The 24,396-nt window shown below is 38.1% G+C and overlaps 1 gene segment (V, D, J or C); it reads left to right on the top strand.

The window, feature by feature from the left end:
* Window positions 1-650: 650 nt before the first annotated feature.
* Window positions 651-1,231, top strand: LOC101445003 (immunoglobulin kappa variable 1D-33-like). The segment is given in 2 exon segments: window positions 651-725; window positions 909-1,231. Coding segments are annotated over 2 exon segments (372 nt in total).
* Window positions 1,232-24,396: the final 23,165 nt, after the last annotated feature.

Below are 24,396 nucleotides of genomic sequence, written 5' to 3'. Positions count from 1 at the left end.
TACTAGGTAGGGATCTTACATTTTACTTCTGCTAATAGCATTTTTTTGTGATTGGAGAAACTGAATGGCCTAAAAGACAGTGCTGATGGTGACTTGTAAGGAACTGGTGACTCATTTTCAGATATAGTGTTTGGATTGAGGGCAACACAGTGGTCTGGTTTTGGTTATATGTAGGTGACTATTCGAATTCCAAGAGGAAATACAAATATGTATTTAAATTTTAGAATACAGTGATATAGACATATACTTTTTGTACTATATCTTCATTCTATCTAGTAATATGAATATTCCACATAGGTTCTGGTATGATATCTATAAAATTATGTTATCAAATTACAGATGCACAGATAAGTAAAATAATACTAAATTAATTTATTGTTTTACATTGATTGCAGGAACTTTGAATTTTAAGTTAGGCTCTTTTGCTGAACTTTATTGAATATTAGAGTCTTAAGTTAATTTCTGAGCTTTTTGCAGATGTACAGTTGCATTTCCTGTGATCACCATATTTGATCTCATTCCATTATTGTCTTCACAACTCACTGCACAGGAACGTTTGCCTTTATCCTCTCCGATGCTTTGCATAGGCTCCTCCGGGACTTTGTTTCCTGCTCAGAGCTCTATTAATGAGGTTTCCCTTCAGTCGGGGACTGAGTGCAGCAGACGGTTGAGCACGATGATGTCACAGGCCCAGCTGCTCGTGCTCCTGATGTTCTGGGTCTCAGGTGAGAGGTTTAGAAGAGCAGTATCTTCATAAAGTTGGAGAATGGTTCTAACAGGCAGAGTGAATGAATTGTTTCGTCTAAGGCAGATCTGATTATACATGAAAAATAAGAACAGCTACATTTAGATATATATTTTATGTACCTGTGATTTAAGGTATGATCAATGTTCTTTTCTAACTGCAGGTGCCAGTGGGGACATCGTGCTGACCCAGTCTCCAGGCTCTGTGGCTGCATCTGCAGGAGAGACCGTCACCCTCAAGTGCAAGGCCAGTCAGAGCGTTAGCAACTACTTAAACTGGTACCACCAGAAACCAGGACAGGCTCCTAAACTGCTCATATATCGTATATCCAACCGGCCGTCTGGGGTCCCTGACCGATTCAGTGGCGGTGGGTCTGGAACAGATTTCACTCTCACCATCAACGGCGTCCAGGATGAAGATCTGGGAACGTATTACTGTCAGCAGTGGGATACTACTCCTCCCACAGTGGTTCAGCCTCGAACATAAACCTCCTCCCCGGTGATGTAGGTCAGTGAGTCCTCAGCACCAGCTGCTTCCTCCTCACACAGCCCTGAACTTCGCTTCCTCCATCTGTCTGAGACACTGCAAATTTTAGGGGATTGTACCATAGAAATCTGCCCATGTTTCATGGGTAGGTCAAATAACTGGGTCAATAATTTGTTTCTTAACCTCTGGGTAAGAGTCCAGTATGTTTTGCACCATGGTGGATTGATTCTCTCTTTCACATGCTTACTAAATCCTAAGAAGTTTGCCATCTTAATTCCTTATTCTTCATTCTCCTTCTTTCTCTGCCATCATGCTCCAACTCTGGACCTACCAAATATAAATCCTTGATTCTAAATACACAAATCTTCCCACATGAAACACCATCTTTCTCCCTTTTTCCTTGCTTGAACCCAGCTTTTCATCCAAGCCTGTTTGGCCAATGAGAGAGAAGGTAATTTTCTTACCTGATATTCCTTTTTTCTCTTTAGATACATATTTTCATTTATTATTGGCATCAAATATATTTTTAAATGCCTTTAATATCCATGTTCTCTAAGGAATGCTTATGTCATAGGGGATGATACTAATTAAATGAATTATGTTGATATCAGGTTGTATGTAAAATTTTCCACCAATGTTCATATACCTATGAACATCATCTTTATCTATGGTTATGTTATAAAATGGCTAAAGTATAATACTGACTAAAATTGAATTTTATCTAAATTGTTAGAGGATTTGAATCCACATCATCATATACCCTATGTGAAATATCACGTCCAAAGTTCATACTGTACAACAATCCTTGTTGTAGTAAAAAATTAAAACGTACATACATTTCTGTAATTTGAGACCAACCCTATACTAGAGAATATAGCATTTAGTATTTGAGAGAGATAATTAATGAAAATTAATTGCTATTACCTGAGTTCACAGATAAAATGTTAAGTGAAAAAGCTATATCTCAAATGTTGTATATTCAATTTTTGTGAAAAAAATGATAAGTAAATAAATTAAATAAATAAGGTGGTTTAAGACTGTATGGAACCTAGAATATTATGATTATCCAGACTTACTATGAAATCTATTGTCTATAGGAGCTTTTGATTAGGCTACTTCATTTAAAGGTGCCCCTGATGGGTCTTCATTTTGTTACTAGAGTCCTTTTGAAGAGAATGAAATTCAGACAAAGAAAAAGGCAGCCAAGTAAGCAAGAAGCTGAAGGCACTGTGTCCAGGAAGGGCAGGGAGAGACCAGTAGATGCCCCTGTGTGCCCCGCCGTGTGACAAAGACCTCCAGGATCACCAGCAGCCTGTCTTTGGGAAGAAAGCTTTGCTTAATGATGCCTTGATTTGGACATTATTCTCAGACTGAAAATTATAATGTAGTAAATAATAAATTCCTATTGTAAATCTGATCCATTTCAGGATATATGCATTTCACTGGCCTAGCAAACTAGAACAGCATATGTTCATACATTCATAGAGTATCTGAAAATCTGACTCCAGTACTGCTACCATTTTTCTTCTCTCCATCTCTTTCAGACATTCCTATACTTTCAAAGGCAATTCTATAATTCTTTAACTCTGTCCCTCATGAAGTAAGTGATAGCTTTCCTCCTGAAATTTTTCAGTTGACAGCTCTCTCTTTAACCATCCATTAGGCAGTGAAAGAAATCATGGTTATTAAGGCTGGTGTAACCTGAATACTTTCAAAGACTATTAGTCAGCATATTTGTCCAGTGTAAAAGTGAAAGAATTCCAGATATTCTAGTATTATTTCTACAATGATAGCAATATAGGGTGGATGAATTCTAGTTTCAGGAAATATCTCATCAACCCTGAGCAGAATACACTAAAAAGTCCTACAGACATAAATGCTCTTTCTCTGCTATAAGTTTTCATTGTGTCGTTAATCTGCCAGTTGCAAAAATCACTTTTTTTTTTGATAGGTTAATTTTTTATTTATTTATTTATTTATTTTATTGACTTTGTAATAATATTACATTAAAAATATATATGTGAGGTCCCATTCAACCTCACCCCCCCACCCCACCTCTCCCCCCCCCCAGCAACACTCATTCCCATCATCATGACACAATCACTCTTGTCATCATAGTTGGGGAAAAAAAGCATGGATATGTATAATTAAAATGCCTACTATTTAATTTGAATGATAGAAAATAAGTCAAGGCAGGGTGAAGAGAATATAGTATAAGAATGGATAGCAATTTAAAAGACGATAATTTATCTGTTAGCTACTGCAAGGCGATATACTATGCCAAAAACCCAATAATATAAAAGCTATGTTACTGAGATTTTGGTTAGCTGTGGAGTCTGTTAACGTGCAGAGGATGGACTGGTTTGGCTGGGCTTATTCTTGGTTTACAGTGTTCTGGCAGGCAGTCTTAGCACTGGCTGCTCTAGGCCCTGTGGTCTTTAATTTCCTTCTCATGTGTGTTAGCTGGTTAGCAGCCTGCCTTTGGGTCGACAGGACCACATGTCTTTTACCATCTGGCTGACTAATTCTAGCTTCTTCTAATGGGTATGTTCAGTCTCTAAAAGAGGAAATAAAAGCCCAGAACAGAGGGGTTAACACACTAATGGATCAACTACCTCTTCCCTGTGCCTTCTTATTTAAAATTTCCTATTTTGACTCATTCTCATTCTCCTTTCCTTCCTCTGGTCCTTGTTATTTTCCTCCAGATTTGATATAAAGACATAATCCTGACCATCACAGGTTCTACAGAGACAGAAAGAAAGTGTCAGTCACTCTGCCTCTTTATGTACTCTACCTTCGGTTCTGGCAGGACATTCTGCAAAGTCTTTCCTGAGTGTATTTTGTAGCTTAGCTCAATGCATTTGCTCCCTTCTATGGTTTCTTTTGATAATAAAACAAAATTTGAAAAGATAGAAAAATCTCATTGTCATTCTTTTCCTATTAAAGTCCATTCTTAAATTTTCTATTCCTAATTTTAAATATGTGCAAATTTCTCCATTGCCTTTTCTCCTCAGATTTTAATTTATTCACTTATTTACACTGCTGATTCTTTCTACTCTGGTGTCCTTGAGTAAATTACTTAATCTCTCAGTGACAAAGATTTCTCAGATGTAAAATGGATATAACAATTGTACATATTTTGTAGAGTTTTTGTGAGACCAAATAAGTAACACACATAAAATACCATTAGCTGAACCTGATATATAGAATATACTTGTTTCCTACAGTTAAGAGTATTTTCATATTTCTTGCAAAAAATGCCTTTTACCCTGCATTATTCATCATTTATTAATGATGAAATAAGGTTCCTAGGGTCCTACTATTGTTAGTATTTTCATATCTCTTTCTAAACTTCATTTTATTCTTCATTATTTATAATTTTAATGATTTAATTCACTTTAAGAGGCTGCTGTAAGAAATTTAAAAGAAACTTGATGACTTACAGTAACAATTTAATTCTCTCATTGTTTTGGAAACTAGAAAATTGAAATTGTATCAGGAGGCTGAAATCAAGGTGTCTGTGAGGCCACACTCCCTCTGGCCACTCTCTGGGAGAACATGTTCTTCACCTCTAGCAGATCATGGTGGCTGCCAGAAGTACTTGCTTTCAAACTACATCACTCCAGCTTTCAAGACCAGCTCTCCAAATGTCTCTGTGCTCTCTCCTCACATTGCAGCTGCCTGTAGGACTGTCACATTATCCTGCCTCCTGTTTTGAGGGATATATGTAATTTCATTTATGTCCCAACCCTAAAACTAGGGGTAATTTCTCATCTTGAATTACATGAAACAATCTACAATTATGTCTCATATAACATAACAGGCGTGGGCACCAGGGTTGAAGACCAGGTATTTTCATGCTATTTTTCAGTCTATAGTGTATACACTTCAACTATAAAGAAACTTAGTTATTGATATGGAAAAATAAATTATCCTCATCCCACCATGCCCAAATATCTAAACAAATTATAGCACCAACTCTTTTCCTAAACTTCATTTTAGTATGATCAGCTCAAAAGTCCCAAGCCATCATCTAAATCATCTAAATCCAGTATGTATGACATTCTGGGCAGGATCTGCTCATTTCTATCTATGGGCCAATAACAAGAAAAACAAGTTTGCTGATTCCAAACTACCAGGGTGGGCAGGCAGAGGATAAACGTTTTAGACATTCCAATTTCAAAAAAGAGAATGGAACGAAGCCGGGAAGCACTGCTCTCAAGCACTTTTTAAACCCTGATCTTCTGTTAGGCTTCATTGCCTGGAGTCATCTGTGACCTGTGGAATGTCCCTTGGGCCCATGGCTCTGCCCTCTGGACCTCTGGCTCTGGTCTCTGCTCCAAGGTCTCTTGTCTCTGAGCCCATGTCTGTGATTTCTCTGCCTGCCGAGCCGGCCTGTCTTCATTCAAGGTAGATTGAAATATATACATATTATATATATATATAATACATATATTCATTTATTTATTTATTTTTAAAACGTGCATAGATCACATGAAATGCAACATTAAAAAATATAAGAGGTTGCCATATGCTCCACTCCCACACCCCGCAATTTTCCCTTATCAACAGCTTCTTTCATTAGTGTGGTACATTCATTGCAATTGATGAATACATTGGAGCACTGCCACACGGCATGGGTTATAGTTTACATTGTAGTTTATAGTTTCCCCCAGACCATTCAGTGGGTTATGGCATGATATATAATGTCCTGCATCTGTCCTGCAATATAATTCAGGACAACTACAAGTCATGCAAATGCCCCCATATCACACCTCTTCTTCTCTTTCCCTGCCTTCAGCAGCTCCCGTGGCCACTGCCATATACATATTCTCCATCATTGTCAGTATCCTGTGGGTGTGTCCCATGTTAGGTAGGAACTCTTGAATATGTTATTTTAGTTAAGATGTGGCCCAACTGAACGAAAGAAGGCCTTAATTCAGAACACAGGATTCTGTTATAAGCATGAGAAATTCAGTCATAGAGAGAAGCACAGGCAGGAGCCAGAGGATGGAAGTCAACAGAACCCAGAGGAGAAAGCAGAGGACATTGCCTGAATGGAGGGCAGGGATAGAAGCCAAGGAGCTTCAAGTGCTCTCATAGTCAGCACCAAAACGTTTAGACATGGGGAGAAAGCAATACCTTCATGACATCTCAGTAGTGCAAGGCTCCTAACTTCAAAACTGTGAGCCCATTAATTCCCACTGTTCAAGCCATTCCTTTCTGTAATATATTTCATAGCAGTCTGGCAAACTAAGACATCAAACTTTCTTTTTCTTCAATGCCTGTTTCGATCTGCATAGATTCATCAGTATGTACAATTTTGGAATTCCAAAAGCCTTCTGTAATTTGGTTCTATTATTGTCCCTTTCAACTCAGCTGACAGTGTTGTTGATGATACAGCATTCTAAAAAACCTTGTGGTTTAAGAGAGTACAAACCGATAATGTGGGGAGGCAATATAGATGAAGAGTATGAAATTCCATTAATCCTGGAGACCTCTAACAGAACTTTTATCTAATTTTAAAATGTTTGGTTAAAACTGCTTTCTATTAGAGTAATTGTGCTCTAAAAACCACAAATACCTTAGGATAAAATAAATGGAAACTTCAAAATATTTCCAATTCCTCACAATATCCTCAAATATATTTCTATATCTATTTTCTCATGTAGCAATGCTTCAAAATGTGCTCATCTAATGCAATGAATGTACCACACTAATGAAAGAATCTGTCGATGTGTGAGGAGTGGCAGGTCTGGGAGTGGGGTATATGGTAATGCTTTATATTTTTTAATGTAACAGTTTTTGTCATCTGTGTATGTTTTAAAAAAGATTATAAATATTCTGAAAAGAAGATGCATAAATTGAAAGCAATTTCATACACTAAATAACTGTTCACTTAATTTTATCTATTCATTCAAGAGAAACCTTTAAGTTGCAACTCTCTGCTTTTCTCAGAGAAACTTTCCTACAAAGCATTATAGAAAAAAAAAAAAAAGAATTTGGGATATTTGCATTCCTGACATAGCTACACGGATGCTTAAGAGAAGTCTATATGAAAAGACAAGCTAGGATCAATGAAATCTAAGCTGTGATTTAAAAGATGGGTTGAAATCTATATGAATAGCTAAAGAGATTCTTCTTTAAATCAATAAAAATGTCCATTAAATACCTATCATTTGTATGATGCTTGATATATGCATGGCAGATTGAGTAATGTAATTACAGGGAGTTATGCATTATTTTACTGATGTTTAAAAAGTCAATGAAATATTATTAACAATTCAATATATCTGATATCAGGGAGAATATCTCTGTTGTCCTCTGTGCATGGCACGGGGTTTCACATCATTAGAAAAGAGGTCTTCCACAGATATTTCTTGGAAATTCCCATTTCTTTCTTCTGCTTCCCTCAAGTAGCCCTGACCTTATCTCTAGCTTATGCTTTCTTTAGAGCTAATATGTCATTAGTTGCATCTTTTGCAATCTAGATAGGTGGAGAATAACCCAAAACATTATTCCTAACTCTTTTTTGCTTAACCACATTCCTTCAATTTGCCTTTCCTCTTGATTTACATACCTAGTGAGAATAATCTGGGAGAAGCCTTCAACATTTTGCTTGGAAATGCACTCAGATAAGTGTACAAGTTTTGGATTACAAATTCTGCTTTTCACATCATTGCTGGACAAAACTGAGCTAAGTTTCTGCCTTTATATACATGGATTGTCATCCTTCCCATTTAAGGCGTTCCCTTCTCAGCCCTCAATAGAAGCAGATACAAGATCTTTATTTGTACCAACATCTGCTTGAGGAAATCTAGGCTTTTTTTTCAGATGTCTCAAAATTCTTCCAGTCTTTACTCATTATCCATTTCCAAAGACACCAGCACATATTCTTGTGCTTGTTATAGCAGCACCCGACGCTTGGTACTAAAATCAGGATCTCAACACAGTAACAGAGCGTAAGATATATATTAGGGATTTTATTGCAAGGTAAGGTTATTTGATCATTGAGACTGAATTGTTTCAGTCCTCAAAGCTTCTAATTCCTGTCCTCACTGTCCTAATACTACTTTATTTTCTAATGTGATGGCATTTAGCGTCCAGCCTTATGATCCAGGCAATCTGAAGCTAACTTAATCAGAGCTGTAAAGATTTTGCCACATGAAGTGACATACATATGTTCCCAGGTTTAGAATCTGTGTTTCATAAGGTCTCCTTTGAATTACTACAAACATACAAAGATATATCTTCAAACATTATTAGGCTTCTAACTACTAATCCAACTTATATTTTTGACTCCATTTCTTAACTTGACTTAAATACTTTACCATTTGTTCTTTTTTCACAGTCTACACAATGAAGAACAACCATGATTCTTATTTTCTAAATAAAATTCACGTTTTTCATTTCTTAGCCGGATTACCATTACTTTGAGCCATATAAACAGCCACTGAAGAAAAAGAAAGGGTGATGCCTTAGTCATCGGGCTGTTATGACAAATACTACAAAATGGGATGGTTTCACAATGGGCATTTATGGGCTCACAGTTTGGATGTTAGGAGACTTCCAATAATGAGGCATCATCAGGCATTGCTTTCTCCTAAAATTTTATAACACCCTGATGCTGGCTTCCAGAGATCCTTGAGGTTCCTTGTTTTCTACCACAGCCTAGCATCATGGCAATGCATTTTCTTTCACATCTGTGTTTTACTGATTTCTGTCTTCTGAATTCTGCCTGTAGCTTCTATCTCTACAACTGAATTTTTCAAGGTAAAAAAGGATTCCAGTAATCTGAATTAAGTTCCTCTTTCATTCAAGTGTGCCACATCAACTAAAATCACACATTCGAGAGTTCCTATCTACAGTGGGCCCATGCCCACAGAAATATTGACAATGATTAAGAATGTGTATATAATTAAATTTACCACAGCTGAAGACAGAAGCCAGAGATGACTCCCAGGCAATGAAACCTAGCAAAAGTTCAGGGTTTCAAAACTGCTTAGGAGCAGTGCTTTTTGCTTCTTTCCATTCTCTCATTTGGAATTGCAATGTGTAAAACTTTTATACTATTTCTGCCCCAAAATGGTATTTTGGAATCAGTAACTTATTTTCTAGTTATTGATCCATAGCGAGAAATTAATTTTGCCCCAGAATAGATCCTGCCCAGAATGTCATACATATTGCATTTATATGATTTAGATGATGACTTGGGACTTTTGTGCAGATGATATTTAAATGAGGTTTAAGAAATGAGTTGATGCTGTAATTTGTTTAGATGTTTGGATGTGTTGGGATGAGGAGAATGTATTTTTGCATGTGGGATAAATAGGTATCATTGGGATTTAAGTGTAGACACTATGGACAGGATTATAGCCTGAAAATACCTGTTATTAAACCGTAGTACCATGCATACTACCTTACCTGAGACAAAGTTGTAGTTTGCTTAATTTAATTCAAGCTGGGGCGATTATCCTGGGTTTTAAAGTTTGGTATATATGCAATCACATGTATCCCTATAATAGGGAATAAGAATTATATGACAGATAAACAGGAAATATAATGTAAGAGCAGAGGAGAAAGACATTTGAAGTTGCTGGACTTGAGGAATAATGTAGCTTCCAAACAAGGAATTCTATAGGCACCACAGGTGGATAAAGGTGAGGAAAATATGCTCCTGGAGAACTACCAGAAGTGTGGCCTTACAGAGACCTTGATTTCAGCCTTGAGATACAATTTAAATTTTCTGGTTTCTAAAACTGTGAAGTAATTAAATTGGGTTATTATCCTAAAAATGCCCCCACATCACATCTCTTCTTCCCTCTCCCTGCCCTGAACAACTACCATGGCCACTTTCTCCACCTCAATGCTACAATTCCTTCCTTTAGTGGTCACAATAGTTTCATAGTAGAAAAGCAGTAAGCCCACTCTAATCCATATTGTATTCTTCCATTCTGTGGGTCCTCGGATGGTGAGGTTCTCTCCACATCTAGATCAAGGGGGCTTAGATTCCACATGCACGATGGATGCAATTGCTCTGCTTGCAGTTGTAGGCACTCTTGACTCCCTGGTGTGGTGGTTGACCATCTTCCCTTCCCTGTTAGCTGACCTGGGGTAAACTATTACCCATCTGGTGCAGCAGTGCTCCAAAGTGTGCTCACCGCGTGCGATGACTGTGCCACAATGATGGCGGAGGTTGTTGGTGTGGGATGAGCGTGGTGGGGGAAGTGTATACAGGAACCTCTTATAGTTTTTAATCTAACATTTTTGGAGGAAGTATATATCTTCAAAAAAATACAATTTACAGAAATGAAGGGGTGAGGGGGTGGGGAGTGGGTTATACGGGAACCTCTTATGTTTTTTATGTTTTTTTAATGGAGCATTCTTTGTGATCAATTACCTTTAATTTAAAAGTATAGAAAATAAAATTAAAAATTGGGTTATTGTCAGTCATCAAGATGCTTTTGATTTGTTAATGCAGCCACAGAAAACTAAGTTAGTCATTACTAATTGATGAATAATGGAGGATAAAGACTTTTTGGAAAAACATATGAACATTCTCTCAATCAGAGGAAACAAGTCTTTCAGTTCATGGCATTTGATGTATGTTGACTCATTCTGCCTCACAAAGACCCTACAAAATAGCTACAATTATTATATCCATTTTACATCTGAGAAATCCTTACCCCTGAGAGATTAAATGATTTACTCAAGGATACACAGGAAAAAAGAAACAGAGATGTGTAAAACAGGAATAAAATGATACCTGAGGGGAAGGGTCATGCGGGAATTTACACATATTTAAAACTATGAGTAGAAAATTGATCAATGGCCATTAATAGGAAACTGACAAAGAGATAATATTTTATCTCTTTATATTTGCTTTTATTTTCAAAACAAACAGTGAAAGGGGAAAAGGCATTGAGCTAGGCCTGTGAAATACACTCAGGAGTCCCTGAACAGAAGGACCTCCCAGAGCAGAAGGTCAAGCGTATAACGCGGGAGAGTGGCAGACTCTTTCTTTCTGTCTCTGGAGAAGATTTTGAACTTGTCATGGTCAGGTTTATATGTTTATATCATTTTTAGAGGATAATAGCAGGGACCAGAGGAAGACAAAGAGAATGAAAAAGAGGCAAAATAGGGAAGTTTAAATAAAGAAGGTGCAGGGATGAGAGTGTTGATGCATCAGGGTCTAAAACTCTGCTCAGGGCTTTTATTTACTGTTTTGGAGCCTGAAAAGTACCATCAGAAGAAGCTAGAATTAGTCTGCCATGTGATAAAAAGACATGTGATCCAGTCAACCTAAAGCCAGGCTGATGGCCAGCAAATAGACTTGAGAAGGAACTTAAACACAATTGAGCCTAGATCAGCCAGACCTCAGGTGACCAGCCGGATACCTGTAAACCAAGATTAACCGCAGTCAAACCAGTTCATCTTACCCGTATTGATAGACTGCACAGCTAACCAAAAATCTCAACAGCTTAAGTTTTATGCTATTGGTTTTGGGGCACAGTATATTACCTAGCAATAGCTAACAGATAAATTATCTTCTTTTAAATTGACATCCATTCTTACAACACAATCTCCTCCCTCTACCCTGATTTATTTTTCCATCATTTAAAAATGGCATAGTAGATATTTTACATTTTATATATGCATGTTTTATTTCCCCTCAACTATGATGACAGGATTGATCTTGCAATTGGCAGTATAACTGCTGAGGAAAAATTTATTGAGTGAATGAATGACATGGAATCAATGACCCTAAAAAATTTCTCATAGCTTTCACAAAGAGCATTTGTGTGTGTCAGAGTGTTTGGTTTATTCTCCTCACATTTGATGAGATAGTTCATTAAACTAAATTTCATCCACCATTGTATTTACAAAGTAATTTCAGAAGTAATGCTAGAATGCCTGGAGTATTTCCACTTTTACACTGAGATTAATGTGTTCATTAAAGGTTACTGAAAGTTTCAGTTCACAGGAGATTTAAGAATCATGAATTCCTTCAGTGCCAAAGGGATGATTAGAAAGAAAGTGGGCAAATAATGAAGAAATTCAAGAGGAAAGTTGCCATATTTCCAGAAGGCTAAAGCAAAAAATTAGAGAATTGCCTTTGAAAGAATGAAAATGGCTGAAGTGATGGAGGAAGGAAAAAAGTTTTAGACAAGGAGGAAGATTTGCAGTTATTCTATGAAAATCTTAGTATAGACTCTTCTTGTTTGCCAGGTTATAAAATGAGTTGGCTTTTACAATAAGTATTTATTAACTTACAATCTAGCAATTCTGAGGCTGGGAAAAATGTTGAAATGAAGACATTATTAGGTGGGAAGCGGACTTGGCCCAGTGGTTAGGGCGAATGTCTAACACATGGGAGGTCTGCAGTTCAAACCCCAGGCCTCCTTGACCCGTGTGGAACTGGCCCACGTGCAGTGCTGACGCACCCAAGGAGTGCCATGCCATGCAGGGGTGTCCCTGCACAGGGGAGCCCCGCGCGCAAGGAGTGTGCCCTGTAAGGAGAGCCGCTCAGCGCGAAAGAAAGTTCAGCCTGCCCAGGAATGAATTGCACACATGGAGAGTTGACACAACAAGATGATGCAACAAAAAAAGAAACACTATTTCCTATGCCACTGAGAACAACAGAAGCGGACAAAGAACATGCAGCAAATAGACACAGAAAACAGACAACTGGGGTGGGCGGGAGAAAAGGAGAGAAATAAATAAATAAATCTTTAAAAAAAAAAAAGACATTATTAGGTGATGTTTTCTTCCCAAAGATGGGCTGCTGGTGAACCTAGACTCCTCTGCTAATGGCAAGGCACATGGTGGCACCTTCTTGTCTCCTTCTTATATTCCAGGTTTAGTTGCTTTCAGATTCCTGCCACCATGGCTTACTCTTTCTTTGTCTGAATTTTATTATCTTAAAAAAGACTCCAATAATGGGATTGCAACCCATAGTGGGCCAATCATTAACTGATGTAACCTACTCAAAGGGTTCCACCTACAATAGATTATGCTCAGAAAATGGATTAACGTTAAGCTCATACTTTATGAGATCCACACTGCTTCACACCATAACACATACATATATTCCTTATTGCATTGTTTTTCTTTTTTGTACAAATGTAACATACAATATTTGGTGGTGGTGTGAACCTAAACTTACATATGTGTCATTTCAAACATGGTAATATGCAGATCCTATGACAATAGATAAAACATTGAATTTTTGGTGAATTTTATGGTTAAGCCATTTTATAAGTGAGCTATAGAAAGAAGGTGACTATCACAAGAATATGAAGCTTGCTGGAAAATTTTACGTCCAAACTAGGATCGACATATTTTATTGAATAAGCGTCATCCCATTTAACATAAGCCTTCTTCATGGATATGTATATTAAAGGCATTTACAATTATAATGTGATGGCAATAAGAATGCAAATGGTTTTTTTAAACTAAGAAAGTAGCTAGAGTAGCAAATCAAATCACCTTCTATGTCATGGAAAAGAGAGGCTTGGATAGAAATAAGGTCCATGTAAGGAGAGAGTAAGGGAAGAAGATGACCTTCTATGAGGGAAGTTTTGAATATGAAAAATCAAAGATTCAATCTTGGGAAGGTCCAGAGTTGGAGGATGATCATTCAATGAATAAGGAAAATAGATGTTAAATTTTTAAAAGCACTCATAAGGCAAATTGAAGAGATAATCAATCCTAAGGATGCAAATGTTATAGGACTCTTACCAAGAGGATAAGAGAGAGAAATTTATTGGCCCATTTATTTGATTTACCCATGTAATACACAGAGGTTTAAATGGTGCAATCCCTTAGAAGAAGTGGCTTCTCAGACAGATGGAGGAAGCAGTGTTCAGGTCTGTGTGAAGAGAAAACAGCTGGTGATGCAAGACTCACTGCCTTACAGCACTGGCAGTGAGTTTGTGTTCAAGGCTGAAGCACTGTGGGAAGAAAGTCTATATATAATGCTGACCATAATAATCTGCCACATCTTCAGGCTGGAATCTGCTGATGGTGAAAACACTGCCACTGAATCTATCAGGAACCTCAGATGCCAGGAAGGATGTATCTTAGATGAACAGTTTAAGAACCTGTCCTGTGTTCTGCTGGTACTAGATAAGTGGTTGTTAACACTCTGGCTGGATTTGCACATGAGGGTGTTGTTCTCTCCTGGAGATGCACACAAAGCCTAGATATGATGTCCCCACTGGCACCTACAACCAGAAAAAGAGCATAGATCATACATTGGATCAAAAATGTATAAAATGCATATTTTAATGTAGGATTTGTCATTTATCATTTATAATCAGATCTGTTTTAGATGAAATGGTTTGTTCACTCTGCATAGTAAAACCATTCTCCAAATTTACATAGATTTTACGCTTCTAAATCTCTCACCTGAGACACAGAGCACCAGGAGGATGAAGAATTGGAACAGTGACATCATTGTGATCACTCTTCTGATGCACGCAGGCCCCATCTCCAGGGAAACCGTATTAATAGAGCTCTGAGCATTCAGCCAAGTCCTTGAGGAACCTATGCAAATTATTAGAGTATAAAGGCAAAACTGTTGGCAGTGAGTTGTGATTACAAATAATTGAATGTGGCAAAATATTAGGCTTAAGTTTTGAAGAAGTTTTGAACCACAGAGAGGTTCAAATATTGCAGGGGAGGAACACTGGGGTAGGGTGTTATTAATGGGGGATACGTGGCTGGGAAGGAGTTCTCCTGGGCATGTATAATAGGGCACATAAAAATTTTCAGATATATGTTGGGTATTTTCATAGTAGTTACAGTTACAAATGACAACTGATGGAGTGCTGAGTTCCTAGCCAGCGGAGCTCTGTCACATTCCCCAATAGAACAGCAACAATCCCCCCAGTGCAAAGCCAAAGACCAGTGAAGAAGGATGCTCCAATGATAAGCCCTTGATATGGATGGCTATGCTTATGAGCCTGTGTGCTTGAAATTTGAACTAGGCCTAGAGCTGCACGGTGCCTATGTGTTACCTCATGACAGCCTCCATGTTGCTTAAATGTGGCCACTCTCTAAGCCAAACTCAGCATACAAATGTACTACATTTCCCCCAGAATGGGACATGATTCCTGGGGATGAGCCTCCCTGGAGCTGAGGGATTACTACCATCACCAACTGCTGATACAACTAGGAAAAGACCTTAAATAAAGGGGGGAAAGATAAAGACAATGAGTTTATAAGGCTGAGCTTTCAAAAAAGAGTCAGGAGGTCATCAATGGGGTCACACTTACACATGCCTCAGCAGGATCGCAGAGACAGCCAAAGAAGATACAACCCCAGCTACTGGTGCTCCTGAGGGCTATAGAGACACAAAGATTCTATGATCATGGCTGTTGGCTCTAGAGTTCTGTGCCTTGTTAGTTGCCCTACTTTGGAATTTGTGTTCCTGAGTGTGATGGAGTTGGAGTCAGATGTGAATTTTCTACAACATGCCTCTTCTATTGGTGGTGGGGTTGGTGTATACCAAGAAGACTTTAATCTCTCTAATTACCATGTGCCATCTGGGCCCTGAACCTCAGTAGAGTTGCAACTCCTACTCTCCAGTTTGTTGGACTTGCATATGTCAGCTAACAGGGAGGTGAAGATGGTCAACCTCCTCACCAGGGAACTAAGAGTGCCTACAACTCCAAGCAAGAGAAACATATCCATCAATCAAGTAGGATATAAGACCCCTCTTGATAGGGAAGTGGAGTGGACACCACCGCCCAAGGGTCCACAAGATGTAGGAATAAAATATGGATTAGAGCGAACCTACTGGTATTCTACTATAGTACCATTGTGAATAGTAATGGAAGAAACTGTAGCATTGATCTGGAGAAAGTGGCCACAGTTGTTGATAAGGGAAGGGAGAGAGAAGAAGAGATGAGATGTGGGGACCTTTTCGGGACTTGTAATTGTCCTAAATGATATTGCAGGGACAGATGTTGGACATTATATGTACTGCCATAACCCACTCAATGTATGCGGGGAGAGTGTAAACTACAGTGTAAACTATAATCCATGTGGTACAGTAGTGCTCCAAAATGTATTCACCAAATGCAATGAATGTGCCACAATGATGAAAGGTGGGTGGAGTGTGGGGGTGGGGTGTGGGATATGTGGGAACCTTTTCTATTTTTAATGTAACATTTTTTTGTGATTTATGTATCTTTAAAAAAAGACTTTAATTTTAAAAAAATAAATAAAAAATAATGAAACAGGATCAAAACATCATGACCACAGGAAGTGCAATTTTACACTAGCAAGAGACCCAGAAATCAACTGGTCTCCTATTTTCAACAATTTCCAACAAACTTGAAAAATTTAAATGTTTATTACAAATTGTACTCTTTCAAACCACTTGCAACTGTACAACCTAAGTTAATTCTATAGTAGATAATGTAATTTCAGAACTTAATTGAAACTTATAAAAATGGTGACAAAACTTAGGTCGAATATTCTCATATCATAAGATACATGACGCAGTAATGCACAAATTGTATATCAATCTCAGTCTATTTTGAACTTTAAATAGATGCTTAAGGCTCCTCTTGAACATTCCAAAGGATCTTCAGTACATTCAAAATCAAACCTCTGTATTGCCCTCGACACAAATGCTGTCTCCAGAAATGAGTCACCAGATGCTTAGAAGTCACCCCTAGCACTTGACCTTTACGTCCACCACTTTTTAAAATCACTGAAGAAGTTATTAGCAGACCTGAAGTGCAACATCTCCACCTAGTGGTAATAGGTAAAATGGCTTCAGCTCAGGGCCTGATGGAGCAGTTCTTCATTTATTTCTAAACAAAATAAATGATACTTATAGAATTATGCAAATAACCATATCATGAACACCTCCAGGCATAGGGCATTAACGTATCAACAAGTTAATCATCCCCTTTCTTCATATAGGATTCGTTTTACAGGGAGTGTACCCAATAAATAAATATCATTCCTGTAGCCATTCCTAACCTGCTTCTCTGACATTTCCTGTGCTGAGCAACACTCTTACTCAGCAAAGGTAGGGCAGTGTGAACCTAGGCCCATTTCATGGTTATATTTTATAATTAAGTTTAAAATGTATATGTTTATTATTCATATAACTTAACATTTTTATTGATATATATGAAAAATTGTATCCACAATGTACCTGACACCGTACCTGATGGTTTTTGGTGAATTAATATTGTATGAGGTTTTTAAATAGAAAAAAATGAATAAACAAAAGCATTAATTCTATCAAACTCCATGTTATTGAAAGGAAGGAGGGCATCCTGTAGCAATGTATAGCTCCAGTTCAGATTTCCTTTCTGAATTCTAAACAATTAAATTCTTTCCAGAATATTTCAATGGCACTTCAAATTCAATGTTTCATGGCACTGCAATCTCTGAAAACAAACTCACGATCTTTTCGCCTCCACATAAGACAAATCTGCCCAACACCTGCCAAGGGAACAGGCCACCACACCCCTAGGTGTGTAACCTGGAAGCTTTGCAGTCTCCCTTGAGACTATATTTTGTATCCAAAATCATTACCAATCCATTGCTATATCCTAACCATTTCACAACTGACGTTTTGCAAAATCTGTGCACTTCTTCTATCTCCATTGCAATTACCTTAGACCAGGCGACCAGCATCTCTTGTGGATTTCTTAAATAATTCCCTGTTGGTTCTTCTTACTCATGTCCATCCTTCTCTACGAAGTGTTAACCATTGGAACTACAGTGAGATTTCAAAAGAAAAATATGTTCAAGTTATCTGCCTACTTCAAAACCTTCTGAATCTTACAATTCTTTCCATTTTGGATAGCATAAACAGAAGAGACAATTATAACTCCCTCCTTTCTGTTCTCCTAACTCAAATATCACATTTTTTGGCATTCTTTAATCATGGTTGTATCCCTTAGCCTTTAAACTCCTGAGAGCAATCCACATCATACATTGTTACCCACCACGATTATACCCCTTGTCCACTGAAGAATGCAAGCCTGTAGTAGATTGCAGCTAGTATTTTAAATAAATTTATGAAGGAAAAGATAAATAACAGCATCAATTGTATAGAGTTTATTGTATATTGTATATTAGTGTATCGCTTAAAATAAATTTTTAAGCCAAATACTAATTAGTTATTTCGGAGATTTTTTACAACTCCATAAGTTATTCCGAATTTCAGTAGAAGTGAAAAGAGGTTATTATTACCATACCTATTCTGGAGAAATAAAATTTTACAAAAATAATTCTGTCCAATTTTTCAAATGATGTTAGGTGTTAGGGCTCTTTGATGCAGGCAACAGTAACCAACTGGGTCTAGAATAAGCAGAAAATGAAATGACAAAATGAATATAAAGTTGCTTAAAGATTTAATCATAAATTGGGGAATATTGAAAATACTTTAGGAACACACCAGCCCTATGGTCGCAATATTTTCCCTTCACCCTTCCTGGTACTTTGCAGGAACACCCCACAGTCACCTCCATGGAGCACCCCTGCTCATGGGAGCTCAGAAATGGAGACTTCCACCTGGGTTTGGGGCAGAGACACTTCAGGCAAATGAGATGCTGCTAAATCCTCAGGCTTCTATTCGACTGTGTTCTTATGACCAATTATTTACAAACTTGAAGGTTTTCTAGTAGATGACCCTCCTTCGTCAAGGAGAGGCAAGACATTAAGTAGGATAAGGCATAAATGCAACAAGCAACACAGCTCTCTCCAACTACCACAGCTAGAGAGCATCTTGCATGATATTTTCTATCTCTGAATTCCACAGCATCTCTGGATCAGTCCCTTTTCATTTCATTATGACATTAAGACATTGATTTAACCCTACCTTCTCAGTGTAGCTTTCCATGACCATGCAGGTGCACCAATTATTGCCTCTCTTTTCCATGCTTTTGTTCATGTGCCTTTACAAATTCCCCTGAAAAGAGATACAATCCATTTGCTATCCTCGTGAATGGGAGCTGGTCCTGTGAATACCATTGATAACTACCATGCAATGAAAGGACATTGCTCAGATTCTAGGTTTTCAAGGAACAAAGAAAATAAGGCGGTATGGTGTCACTATCACATAACTTCAAGCTACTGATCCAGAGTGTTTTGGATTGGAAAAGATTTGTACATTTGAAATGTTATGCTTTTTCTCCAAAGGTATCTTCATGTTCAGAAATGAAGTCCAATATTTGAAAATGGGATATGAAATAAAACTACAAGCACCTGTGAAGGTAAATGCACATAAAACAGGGAAAAAAAATGAATTTCCTGTCATTCATGAAAGGAAGGAGACTTTTCCCTTCCTTCTTTCACTTGGATCACTAATTTCAGAAAAATACTTAATTTACATTATTTCTCTGTCCATTTCAGAGGTAGGTAAATTTTTGAAAAAGGTAACTAGGACTCTTGCCAGCTTTCCAACCCAGGAATGTTGCTCAAGCAGCTGGGAACCATCTCTTGGAAATGGAATCATCAGGAAGACAGCACTTTTCTCTTCCAATTTCTATCCTAAACTAGATTATCATCTAAGTCCAAATTGCCAACCTAGCTCTTGTCTTAAAGATATGAAAATAGTATATATCCTTTGGATAATGGCTATTAACTAAGAGAGGGGCTCACCCCCATTACCAGGTGAGTATTGGATGAACTGTGTGTAATGAATGGTGCTCTCAAGATGTCTTACTGGATGTTCACTTATCATTTATCATGAGAATATGTGTATAACGTGTTGGGTCTACCTGGCTTTATAAAAAGGTGATATTTTGCTCTTTCTTTAAAAATTCTTTAGGGGATTATCTGGATGGGCATCACATTTTTTTTCTCTTTAGTTTCTTTTTTTAATGTCACATTAAAAATACATAAGAGGCCCCCACATGCCCCCCACCCCCCTCACCCCACTCCTCCCACATCAACAACCTCTTTCATCATCATGGCACATTCACTGAATTGGTGAATACATTTTGGAGCACTTCTACACCATATGGATAATAGTTTACATTGTAGTTTACACTCTCCCTCAGTCCACCCAGTGGGCCATGGCAGGACATACAATGTCCACCATCTGTCCCTGCAGTACTGCCCAGGACAACTCCAAGTCCTGAAAATGCCCCCACATCATATCTGTTCTTCCCTCTGCCTACCCTCAGCAGCTACCATGGCCACTTTCTTAGCATCAATGCTACAATTTCTTCCATTACTAATCACCATATTCCACAGTAGAATATAAGTAATTCAAAAATCAAGCTGTTTACTTTCCCTTTTACCTTTGTGTAGATGTTTGAAGGATTGGCAGGAGACTTGTTTTGAATATTATTTCCTTAACAACACAGATGATAAACATGGAAAGAGTGCAAATTCTGAATTAAGCAGATAGTCTGAAAGAATTGTGGCCAATTAGCAGTCAGGTAAGAAATCCTGAATTAAAAATTTTCCTTCTAGATCTTCATTCTTGTGGAATACTAGGCAGTTGAAAGACACTATTAAAAAAGCATAGATAGGGAAGGAGACTTGACCCAATGGACAGGGCATCTGCCTACCACATGGGAGGTCCACAGGTCAAACCCCGGGCCTCCTTGACCTGTGTGGAGCTGGCCCATGTGCAGCGCTGATGTGTGTAAGAAGTACCCTGCCACGCAGGGGTGTCCCCCGCATACGGGAGCCCCACGCACAAGGAGTGCACCCTGTAAGGCGAGCAGCCCAGCGCGAAAGAAAGTGCAGCTTGCCAGGAAAGGTGCCACACACAGAAAGAACTGACACAACAAAGATGATGTAACAAAAAGAAACACAGATTCCCGGTGCCACTGGTAAGGATAGAAGCAATCACAGAAGAACACAGAGTGAATGGACACAGAGAAGCAGACAACTGGGGAGGGGAAGGGAAATAAGTTAAAAAATTAAAAATAAAAAAAAATGGAAAATTTGGGCTAAATCCTGTCAGGAAAAACATTGGTTGGTGTATATGGTTACGAATTCCAAAATTAGATATTGGAATATGTTTGTAGTCTGGTCTGTACCTGGGCATGATTAAGTAATGATTAGGGCTTTGATTGGGCCATGTATTTAGGGCACCGAGTCCCCAACACTTGGACTCACAGATAAAAGGCATGGCAAAGGACAGTGTTGAGGTGTTCTTTAAATATTTATTTATTTATTTTTACTAATTTATCCCCCTCTCCCCTTGCCACTTGCTTGCTGTCTGCTCTTTGTGTCCGTTCACTGTGCCTTGTTCTGTGTCTGCTTTTCTCCCTTTGTTGCATCATCTTGCTGCATCAGCTCTCCACAGGTGTGGGCCATCGCTTTTCCACAGGGCATGAGCTTTCAGTTCTCTGCAGGGTGTGGGCTGTCAGCTCTCTAGGTGAGCAGGCTAGCTTGCCTTCACAAGGAGGCCAATTGGTTGAGCCACATCCGCTTCCTAGGGTTGAGGGTTTTTGATGGAGTTTGATGCTGAAGCCTTAAGCTGGAGCCCCAGGAAATAAGCACACAGAGGAGAGAGAAGCAAGACCCTGGAGGGGATGAACCCAGGAAGCCTGAACTCCCACAGATGTCTGTAACCATCTTGCTCCAACACGTGAAAATAGACTTGGTGAGGGAAGTAACTTATGCTTTATGGCCTGGTATCTGTAAGCTCCTACCCCAATGAAATAACCTTTACAAACACTGACCAATTTCTAGGATTTTTCATCAGCACCCCTTTTGGCTGAACAATACAGTTGGAAAATATGGAAAACCACATTATATCACCCTGTCATAATTGGAATGGGTTTATGAGAATACAGTCTTGATATTCCAAGGGTTGATCTTTTGATTTGGATAAATTAACATATTTGCTGAAATTTTTAGAACTCACCTCAAGCAAATAATTTACTGGAATTTATGGAATGTATATCTTTTTAAAGAAAGGAGAAAATTGTTTTTAAAGCAGGAAAGAAAGTCTGAGATGTTGGAAGATGATTGTGAAAATTAAAGGCCCTTTCTCTTTCAAGATTCCCCCATTCTTCCTCTGCTGTCCTCACTTGGTAGGACATGTGGACTCTCTTGCTAGGGGCTAAGGAAGCTGTTGACTTTAAACTGAGGTCAATACTCATTTATCATTTTGAGAATCCTAGGGACCTTTAAAGTTTTGTATAATATGCTCTGTCTGTGCTCTATAAATGGAACAAGAAAGACTGAATAACATGATTTACTAAATAATTTATTCCTGTTTCTTAGACCTAGTGATCAAAAACAAAGTTTCCATTCAAAATATTACTGCCTATTGGCAATACACCTGGACATCTAAGAGCTCTGATGTAGTTGGACCCTAAGATTAATATGGTTTTCATGTCTGACAACCCAACACACATCCACAGCTCATTGATCAAGGAGTCATTTTGACATTTGGTCAAAATTTCATTGAGCTATAGCTGTCAAAGATTGTGATTCCTTGATGGATCTTGACAAAGTAAATTTAAAACTTCAGGAATATATACACCATTTTAAGTGCCAATAATATGATTCTTGATTCATGGGAGAGGGTCACAATGTCAAAATTAGAAGGAGTCTGGAAGATGTTTTCAAACATCATGGATGACTTTGAGAGGAAATAACTGCAGACGGGGTGAATATAATAGAGAATGAGGATTAGAATGGGAGTCTGAAATGGGACTGAATTTCTGCAATTTCATAATAAATCTTTAATAGTTAAAGAACTGCTTCTTACAGATAAGCAATGGGATTGTAGTTTTAAAATGTAGTCTATTCCTGGTGAAGATGTTGAGAAAATTGTTGAAATGACAAAAAAAAAACATTTAGAATATTACACAAACTTTCTTGGTAAAGCAGCAATAGGGTGTGAGAGAAATGAATCCAGCTTTGAAAGATGTACTACTGTTATAAAAGACTAGCCAACAGCATTGAATGCTATGTAGAAATCTTTGATGAAAGTCAGAGTTAACCAATGTGACAAACTTCACTGTTGTCTTATTTGAAGAAATTGACACACTCTCCCCAACCCTTTAACCACTACCCTGATCATTCATTAGTCATCAATATCAAGGAAAGAGCCATCACCATTGTGAAGAAATAGGAGCACTCATACACTGATAGTGGGTATGTAGAATTGTGCAACCACTTTGGAATACAATTTAGTGTTTCCTCAGGAAATTAAGTATAGACTTGACATATGATCTGGCAATCCCATTAATGGGACTATTCCTGGAAGAATTCAAAGTAGAAACATGAACACATATATGCACACCCATGTTCATTGAAGCATTCTTCACAATTGCCAAAAAATGGAAGCAAACCAAGTGTTCATTAATGGATGCATGGATAAACAAAATGTGATATATACATATGATGAGATATTACTCAGATGTCAGAGGGAATGAAGTATTAATGTCAACATGGATGAACTTTGAAGGCCTTATGTTGATTGATATGTCAGTCACTAAACGTCAAATACTGCATGATCTCAATGATTTGAACTAAGGTTATAGAGCAGACCCTCTGAGGAAGAATCTGGAAAATAGGTTATCAGGAGATAGAAATGGAGTAGAGAGTGGTAAGCTGGTACTCAATATGGGCAGAATCTTTGATAAGGTAGATGCTGGTGGTGTGGTAGTGGATAGGGGTGAGGTGGTGCACCAATCTGAGGGGCTTGACAGTGCTAGAGTGTGAGTTCAGTGGGAAGGGGAGATGGTTGGGGAATCCATGGAATTTGGGGGAGAGCAGGATGCAGCAAAAGGGGGATGAATGGAATGGTGAACTGCAGGTGGCCAAAGACTGTGAGCAGATCCCACAAGGGGTGCACTTGTGGGATCTATGGCAGGGGAGTGTCAATGTTGCATTGTTGTCAGTGGTAGGGGATGTGTGGACAGGAGTGCCCTTAGGGCATGCCACTATGGAAAATGCATGTGTTTATCTTGTCATAGGATAATTTTTGGTCACTGAACCCATACAATAATCAAAAAAAAAATTAAACTCCCATCCTACCACTTTCTCTCTTAGAGTATCTTAAACCACCAGAATACCCTGGAATATACAGACAAGTGCCTAATTAAAAGAACCAACCAATATCAAGCCTTCAGTAATAGTGCTTGTACTTATGGTCATTATTCTTGTAAAAGTGAAACTTAACCTATCAACAACTGATGCCTAAGAGTTCCTTC

Source organism: Dasypus novemcinctus, chromosome 17 (genome assembly GCF_030445035.2).
Source record: "Dasypus novemcinctus isolate mDasNov1 chromosome 17, mDasNov1.1.hap2, whole genome shotgun sequence".
NCBI lineage: Eukaryota > Metazoa > Chordata > Mammalia > Cingulata > Dasypodidae > Dasypus > Dasypus novemcinctus.
Note: the sequence above shows the minus strand (reverse complement) of the source record. Positions and strands in the feature narration are given on the sequence as shown.